Source organism: Terrapene carolina, unplaced genomic scaffold, assembly GCF_002925995.2.
Source record: "Terrapene carolina triunguis isolate 2854851 unplaced genomic scaffold, T_m_triunguis-2.0 Scaffold32862, whole genome shotgun sequence".
Taxonomy (NCBI): domain Eukaryota; kingdom Metazoa; phylum Chordata; order Testudines; family Emydidae; genus Terrapene; species Terrapene triunguis.
In genome coordinates, this window is record NW_020697213.1 from 2355179 (window position 1) to 2364467 (window position 9289).

General features: G+C 48.7%; 1 protein-coding gene across 1 annotated transcript; it reads right to left on the bottom strand.

The window, feature by feature from the left end:
• Positions 1–6638: 6638 nt before the first annotated feature.
• Positions 6639–9075, bottom strand: LOC113409377 (ataxin-1-like). Its single transcript, XM_026663209.1, has one exon. The coding sequence runs from the start codon at positions 8958–8960 to the stop codon at positions 6870–6872; it is 2091 nt and encodes a 696-aa protein (XP_026518994.1). The 5' UTR covers positions 8961–9075; the 3' UTR covers positions 6639–6869.
• Between the last annotated feature and the right edge of the window lie 214 nt (positions 9076–9289).

Here is a 9289-nt window from a genome sequence, read left to right on the forward strand (position 1 = left end):
CAGGCTTCAGGGTATTTAGTTTCACAAACACCTCGGTGAGGTAGGGCAGTGGGATTATCCCCTTCGTACAGAAGGGGACTGAGAAACAAAGTGACTGGCACAAGTTCGTACAGGAAGTCTGTGGTGGAGTGAGTCTCCTCAGTCCAGGGGTTTGACAAGAGCTTGGGCCCATGCTTACTCTCTCAGTGATCTGGAAGAACTAAATAAAATCAGTGCTGGTGAAGTTTATGGGTGACACAAAGATTGGCGGGGGGTAAACAATAAGGACAGACCAGTTCTACAGTACTATTTGGATCACTCAGGAATCTAGGCTTATTCAGACAAATTGCATCGGGCTGTATTAAAATGCAAGGTCAAACTTCTAGGAACAAGAATGTAGGTCACATGTACAGGATGTGGGACTATCTAGAAAGCAGAGACTCTGAAGAGGACTGAAGAGTCATGGTGAAAACCAACTGAACAGAAAATTCCAGGGCAATTCAGTGGCCAAGAGAGCTAATACAATACATAGATGTATAAGCAGAAAATATCCAGTAGAAAGAGGGAGGTGTCATTACCCACTGCATACAGCATCAGTTAGACCATTATTAGACTCATGTAGACTATCCTGACAAATTCGAAAGGGCTCAGAAATGAGCTGCAAGAATGATCTGAGGTATGGGAAAAACTGCCTTACAGCGAGTCTTAAGAAGTTCAATTTCGCTTATCCAAGAGATGGTTAAGAGGTGACTTGATCTTGGTGTGTAAATACCTACATGCAGAGAACATTCTTGATACTAGAGGGCTCTTTAACCTGGTAGAGAGCGGTATAAACACCCAGTGGTTGGAAGTCGAAGCTAGACCAACTCGGACTAGAGATAAGGCACAAATTAACAGCGAGTGGGATTAACCAATGGAACAGTTTACCAAAGGATATGGTGGAGTCTTCATCATTTGATGTCTTCCCAGCAAGACTGATGTTTTTCTAAAACACATACTCTCACTCAACCAGAACTGTCCCTGTCACAGGAATCATGGAGGGGATAAATTCTTTGGCCTGCATTATGCAGCTGGTCAGATGAAATAATCATAATGGTCCCTTGTGTCCTTGAAATCTAACTTTAAAATAAAATAAGATCCAGCCACAGCATTTAAAAGGAGCTTTCCCAGAAACAGGATTTTAATTTATTGAGTAAATGTAAAGAAACTAATTTGACAGTGCCCCTTAATTTTGTATTAGGCGCTTCAGATACAACAGTGATAGATGCCTGGGAACCAATTATGAGAATTGTTTGGAGAGTTGCAAGCAACCAAAACTATTCAGGAGCCTGAGTGTTTGTTGCAACAAGCATTTAATCCTTCTCAAAGCTTTCTCAACAGTTTGCACCAATCATGGGTGTCACATCCTGCCAAAATTGTTATTTTCTTACCTTTAGTTGAGATATTTGCTTGCCCCATCATGTGTCACTGTGAGGACTGACTTCCAGGAGCAAGCACTGCCTCTCTGGGCCTTGTCAGATACACTTTGTCCTGTGTTGTCTTGTTTAGTTCTTCCTTTGCTGTTGGCGCTGATCTTCTTCCTCTGTTCTTACCGCTATCCCTTTTTACTCCTTTAACAGCCCCATGCACTGTGATGTTTGCCCTTCAAACGTTATTCCTGCTGCTCCACAGTGCATTAGCGGATTAGGCTTCGCTACTGATCAGGGCTAGCCCAGAGGAATGGCTGTAGGAACTGGATATGCAGCGCAGAAGGGTTTGAACATAGACACTGATCATAAGCCATGTTTACTAGCAGGCTCTTGCTTACTTACCCGTGTGTTGTCAGCCTCCAGATCACTTTGTACAAGAAGAGGGGGCTTGCATCCAAATGCCCAAAGGAGCATGGGTGCCATAGAGAAGCAAGAAGTCGCAAACACAGAAGGAAAAACTATTGGTTTATATATAGATATAGATATATAGATATATACTGTGTTTACATAGTCAACAAGTTAAATGCAATATTCATAAGAAGAGCATTAACAATAAAAATACAATCTGTGTGTAGCCAAGTACAGACTTAAAATGGTAAAACAGGAAAGGATCTCACCAAAAGTACAAATATACAGTACAAATTGATTTATTTAAAACAGTTACAAAAAAAGCACAACAAAATAGAGATTATCCTTAGAATTATTAATGCTTTGTTAGAGATCAGGTAGGAAGAGAGGGGCTGGGACAAGGTTGGAGGGGAGCACCTGACTAGTTCTAAGGCTTTAGATACAATGCAGTTGGTTACATGTCAATACAGCCATTACATAACTGGGGATTATAGTTGAGGGTTGAGTACTTATCTACAAGACCACCTAGCTGTGGGTCAGCCCAGCCCATTTTCCCAGCGTGGCACTTCCCTACTTCTCGAGACCCCGAAGCCATTTGTATACAACAGTCCTTCCCCTGACTCTAAGGTGCTATGCAAGTGGAGAGAACCTGGGATGTACAGTGTCTGTCTGGAGGGGTCTAGCATGCCTGGGAAGGATGCTAGGGGCTAGCTGTGCAGTCCTCGCCCCTCAACGCACACAGATATAAATGCAGCGGAGGGGTCTCCACCATCAGCACATTCACGGCACCAACAGCACACCCTGGTTCAGACTCCCTGTACAGAATGCGCATTCAGAGCCATTTTAGCAGCTTCCTCTGCACAATTTCAGGCCCTAGAACAGCCCGAAAGACAGAGTGGTTGTGAGTTTGACACTAGGGAAAGGCACATGCGCTGCTGCAGGCAGGAACTGGTGTTCAGGCTGCTTGAGCTGCTGTGGTTAACAAACAGAACATTTGCTAAGTTATAGGGATTTTTACTTCTCTACAGGGGAAAGAAGGGTATGAAATGGAACAAACACTTAATGTGAAAAGTGCATTTTACTAGTGCCCCTGCTAGGAAGGGCTGGCAGAGCTCCCTCTGCAGCACTCCTCCGTTCTAGCCAGGGCTTCCTCTGCATAGTCTGGGAGTAATGGGAGCTCTGTCACTCAGACCTAGTCCCCTGTTCCTGGGGAAACAGCACACACCCTAGCTGCCAGCCTGGCCTCTGCTGGGCGGCTGTCCCCTGGAATGTTTCAGGAGATGGAACAGATGGCTGCAGATCCCCATTATTGCATATTATGGAATCTTCCCAAAGCCCCACCGTGAGCCTGGCAGGGAAAATGTGCCTGAAGACCCCAGCGCCCTGGCCAGATCACCTACACTGGGTGAGGCTGAGGCCAGCAGCTCTCTTTCCCTCTGTAGTGTAACAGCAGAAACACCTTATTGCTCTGGTAAGTCTATCCCCACCCTTGCCAACACAGAAGCCCCCACGGCCAGCTCATTCTGGGCCCTCTTTCAGATCATCACTTCCTGCAAACCAGAGAACCCCAGCAGGCTCTTTCTTGGGCTCCCACAGTGTCACTCCTCTCAGCTTCCCTCATACTTACTACCAGGGCTTTGGAGCTGTGCTCCGGCTCCACTCCAGCTCCAGGCAAAAACCTGCAGCTCCACTGCTCCAGCTCCGGGCTCCGCTCCAAAGCCCTGCTTACTACCTCCAGACTTTCCTGAGACCAGCCAACACACAGACTACCACTATAGCATCCCATAACCAGCTAGGGGAGATTCTGCTGACTGTCGGGGGACCTGGCAGCTTCTGTGCTTCATTTCTGTTACCTGCCTCTGGGGCAAGGGTCCAGTATCCTACATCCTTCATTCGGTACTACCCTTTGGATGTGGTCTCGGTGCTGCTGTAAGGGCCCAGAATAGAAGAGTGACAGCTGGAACTTACTTGCTGAACTGTGGGATTGGTCAGAGGGAGAGAAGAGGAAAAGCACTGAGAAAGGTCACACTCCCGCTGGCTTCCTCCATTGAGCTTACATCAGCACTGCTTACCATAGATATGCAAGCAGGCAGCAGGACAGACTGGTAGTCAGGTGGAGAAAGGTGACAGAGCAAACTGGGGGGAGCACAGAAGTTACATTTTAGCCTAGCTGTAGTTGGCTTGGAAAGCAACTGCGCCTACCCTTTTAGCTGGCTGACAGAGCACAGTGAAGGGGGCAGACACAGTAACATCCCCCACTATGAAGCAGACTCTTCAAAACCCCTTTCTAAGAGGGACAAAGAGGCTCCTGTATTTAGTGAGGCACATGGCAGGGGTCTGCACCATTCAACTGCTCAAGTAATCTCCCTCCATGCACACAACCAGCCCCCTTACATTTCTACTCCAAGATGCATGTGTACCTGCCATAACCTTCTCCTCACCTATCAACCCACTACAGAAAACTACCCCTTGGCTCCTTTGCCCTGTGCCTACATCCAACATGCAGGCTACTCAGGACAAGCCAGTGTAACAACCAAGATCTTCATGCAGGAGAGTCAAGCAAGCAGCAAGTAGGTGAAACAGCAGGGAAGAAGTGTGATGAGAGGCCAAGCACCTAGAACTTGGCCAATCTGTTTTACAGCCAAAAGGTGCTGTGCAAACATCTGTCCTCTCTGCTGCTGCAACCAAGGGAGGCCAAAGTTTCCCAGGAAGAAAGTGTTATTTTGGTTTTAGTCTTTCAAATTTACTAAAGGGACTAACTAGAAATTGCTTATTGGCCAGAGGGAGCTGCAGATTATGCATCCAGAGCCCAGAGAAAAGTGAAGACAGCTAGAATCTCTGCTCTGGAAGAGGCCTGGTGAGGCTACATTGCCACAGGTCCAGGCACCTTCCTGACATCAGACCAACCCATGAGCAAGACAGGGAAAGCACCTGTTTGCCTGGGGGGGGGGGGGAAGAGACAAGTGCAGACATTTCAACGGTGGCGATAGAATAACCTGCCAAGAGCGTTCGGGGGATCCCAGCACTAGAGAGACAGGTAGATGTGCCGGGGGAAGGAACATTCTGGGGACTCTCTAAGCCTAAGACACAGTGTTCCCACATAGTGCACATACACCAGTGCCAACTCGGTTAGGAGGCACGTCAAGGGGAATGTGGACAAACACTGATCTGTTAGGAGCCACAACTACTGCAAACTCAGCAGAACAATAAAGGTTGTGGAGGAAGATAAAAGGTGCAGAGACTGTTCACCAGCTGGAGGCATTGATACCCAAGCTACTCAGGGAGACAGAATAAAAATAGCGCCCAACAGCCAAGCACTCCAGGGAGCAGTGTTTGGGAAGATGGAAATTGAGGAAAAAACAAGAGGAAGAGAAAGCAAGAAGATGCGAAATAGAACTGGAGTGAGACACCATCAGGAACCCAGCTCGAAGCTTGAGGTGCATGCACTCCTCAAAGATACTAACACCTCTACGCAGGCATGTTCCGAATACAAAAACTGTTGACTGTAATACAATGAGGAATACTCAAAAGTCAGGATATGCCAAAGTGAAGGTTCTCTCATTCTCACCACCTGGTTGGCCTATTCTGGATTTCTTCTTGTGCAGTCAGGGGTGACTTGATACTAAGAATGTCCAGAGAGAGCAAGTTAGTGTGAATATAAGTACTTTCACTTGGACGGAGTGTTATTACCATAATAATGTATTAAACTGTTCTACACATCATTGTTTAAGAAAAAGACTCATCTCTCAATTTCACTGTGTAGTTCTGCAGTGGAACTCCACAGTGAAGCACCAGAGCATCCAGTGTAAAAGGACACCTATGAAACTGTCCAAAGATATTGCGCATGTTATTCCATAGTCCTGTGATTAGTAGAGAGACTCTAAACTTAGTGGAAATTTTGTATCAGGCCTGCACACACATTTCTCTCGTTTATAGTTGTTATATTTAAACAAATTACCCTGGAAGGAGCAATTAGCCACCTGGAAAGTTTTTGTCTGGAGTAGTTCAGCCAATTTTGATTTATTGATGCACACAAGTGTCAGTCTTTTCACAGTGGAAGAATACATTTTCATCCTCATCTAAAGAGCAACTTAAAAGCATTTTGGCTCAGTTTTCCTCCCAAAAATTCAGCTACAATCTGAATCCAAGAATGGAAAGTTTAAGCCCAAAAGGAGATTTTTTTAGGAAGTTATGACCATGTGAAGAAAGCTTTAAAATGCAGTCTTCATATCACCTTTATTACAGCAATTACCACTAGGAAATGCTATAATTAGACTTAGCTTTGGTGACAAATAATTACGTAGGTATCTGTATAGCGGGGAACCAACTACAACTCATGCCCTAGTCCAGCTGCCATAGGCCCTTCCCCAGTTCCCTGTTCAATCACTCCCTACCCATCCTCTAGGACCTTCCTCTCCAATTTCTAATATTCACTGCAGTCTCTTTCTACAGATGCTTTGCTAGAAGAAAGCCCAATAGGATTCAGTGGAGGAGACACATCAAGCAGAAGCCACCAGAGCAGCTCCTGCATCTCCCCCGCACCTCACAAACAGCTCCATTTGTGAAGAAGTTTCCTTTTAAAGTGCATGTGTGAAGAAAGGGGGTGCTGAGAGCAGTGTCCCCTGAATCCCAGTGAGGACTCACCCCTTCCCACCACGAAAAGAGGAATAAGAACTTCAGACATTTTATCTGCTACCTTAAACTGTGGCTTTTTGGGTCTGCTCTTCTTGACTCCCCCACCCATCCTGAATGCTCAGACCCTGCCCTGCAGGAAACTCAGGCACTAAGACAGATGTGTGAAAGTCCCAACCTCTGGAATGCTTCTAGTCACACGATCACGATCACGACCACATCACCTGTCCTCCATCCTTAGTTAGCCCATTGCTGCTGCTCCCTGAGGACTGGAGCCCTCTAGATTCCTCAATGATCAACAATTGAACTGGAACAAATCCAGCTCTGCACGGCAACGAGCAGCCGGGCTGGTGAACCCACCACTCAGTCTGTGCAAATTCTCCACCTGAAAGAAGTGAGGCTCACTCATGGGCGACATCCCAGGTCGTGGCCTCAAAGAGCTCACTTCCCTGCATTAGAACGCCCTTCGATGGACAGCTTGACCTCCTGTGGAATGAAAGAGGGACGAAGCAGGGACGGACGAGACTCCTCCCCCTGCATGCTGTATCTTTGGAAGCCTGGGGCTGTCCAGCAGTGCTGAGCACCAGGGTCAGGCTGGGAGGACTCTGTACAGGAAATCTGGGCTGCACTGTCCCTTTCTGTCTGATTCTTCCTCTCACTGGCTCGGTCAGATGGCTCTCTGGGCCCCTGACCTGTTCTCTCGGGCCTCTCTCTGGTAGGCACCAGCTGGCCTGCAAGAGGGCAGCTAGCCTGAGAAGCAGAGTTGCCATTCAAGCTCTGTAAACTGATTGATATGCAGACATCGCCCACCTGCAGCCTGTGACAGGGCAGAGCAAAGAGCTGAGCGGTCCGCCCCGGGCTACAGGAGGACCAGCCCTGGCCATACACGAAGAAGGGATGCTCGGGGGGTACGTCAATGCTCACTTTACTCTGTTGCTCCCCAACCACAAAATGCAATGTGACAAACCCAGGCCACTGGCTCTCCTGGATATCCACCACTGTGCTGGAGTCAATCTTCAGGCCCCCGCTAACCTCAGCACTCCGCACAAAGTCCTGGGTCTGCAGGTCTTCCACCCTCTTCAGCTCCCCTGTGGCCAGCTGTATGATGGCTCCTTTCATGAAATGGGAGGGCAGATGTGAGGAGCTGGGGGGCTGCAACTGGGCTGAGTCCTTGTCACGCGAGCTTCCGCGGGTCTGTGCATCTGGACTCTCTCTCATCAGGATTTCTGAAGCAGAAGACCTGATGGGCTCAGACCCAATACGCACCAAGACTGGCTTGCCATTGGCTACCACCATTCCTTTGGGTAACTGTCTGTGTCTAACCGGCTCCTCAGGGGACATCACATATGGACTCCTGGCCTGGCTTTTCTCAGCTGTTTCCACTGGGTTCCTCAGCAAGCCCCTTGACTCCCCCTGCTGATCAGGGATATTATGGCAAAGGTTTAAAGGGCTCAGGCCATCCTTTCTCTGGGCTGCCAGAATAGAGTAATCCTGAGAAGCCAACACCCCAACCACTCTCTGCACCTCCAAGTCAGTGTCTGGCGTGCTTCTGTGAGCTGGCACAGAGTCCTCTGTTCTCAGAGTCTGATAACCTGAAAAGAGCTGTCCATCCACCACACACTGCACTGCAGCCCCAGGCTGCGGACCTTCAGCTTTATTGCTGGCAGAGGCCAAAGCCTCACTGGTCCTCCTCACCACACTATGCTCCAGATGTCTCTGTCCACCATTGGCAGAGGCTACCTCTGAACTCAGTTGACTTTCTTGCAGAGGAGGTTCTGGGCTTCCCCCTACAGTGGTGGTCTCATATGCTGAATACCCTGGTGGGAGCCGAGACATCTGGTAATAGACAGGAACTCTACTCTGTGTGATGTCCAGTGGCTGGACTCCAGCATGGTGCTGCATTTGGCCTGAAGGGGAGATGACAGCAGCAGCTTTGCTGAAAGCATGGGCAGGAGAGGTAGTCTGGGGGGAAGGAGTGGCTTCTTCTGTAAAAAGAGAGGCATATGGCACAAAACGGGGAACATGAGAGGTGGTGAGGTTGGTAGAAGGTGATAGAAGAGGACTAGGGAGGAAGCTGGGGGGCACAGCATAGGGCACTGTGTAATGTGACCCTATAAACTGAAGAGACGTAGAGGGAATCTGAGCATAGTGGATGGGGGAATATGGAATCCCTGGATGCTGGATCAGGGAAGAGGTTACATTAAAGCTAGGGGGCAGAGGACTCATGTTCACAACTGGGTGGAGGCCAGTGGGAGAGAAGGTGGCTGGAGGCACAGCCACTTTGTATAGCATGCCATATTGATCCACAGTCAGGCCAGCTACTGCTTCAGCACCATCACTGCCAAGGCCATATCGTAACGGTGCTTGGCTCTGCCCAGTCACCACGACGCTCCTGCACCACTCTGGGGCATCGCTCACCGGCGTGTGATTGGTAGAGCAGCTGGCTACCCTCCCCACATCCTCACTTGTGACTGGAAGGTCTCGTTTCTTTGGGGGAAGGCATTCCTGGCTTCTCTCATGAGCAGGTTTCATATTGCTTTGTGGTGTCCCAGGAGAACTAAATGGCACTGCTTCCTCATGTGGGCATCAGCAGGGGCTGCTCTGAGCTGGCTTTGAACTCCCCAGCACTGCTGGCTGCCACAGCCTCATCTGCAGAGGAACAAAGAGAGAAGTGAGAAGTCAGCAGGTCCCACACAGCAAATGTAGAGCTAAGGCAGAGTGGCCAGGGAGCCTCCTCCTGACAGGACACAAACCAGAAGTGAAAGGGGAGGAGAAAGCAGAGTGGGAACAATGGCTAGGACAAGGCAGTCTAGAGAAGACTACAACACAACGAGTAATCCAGGAAGGGGAAGAACCCCCCC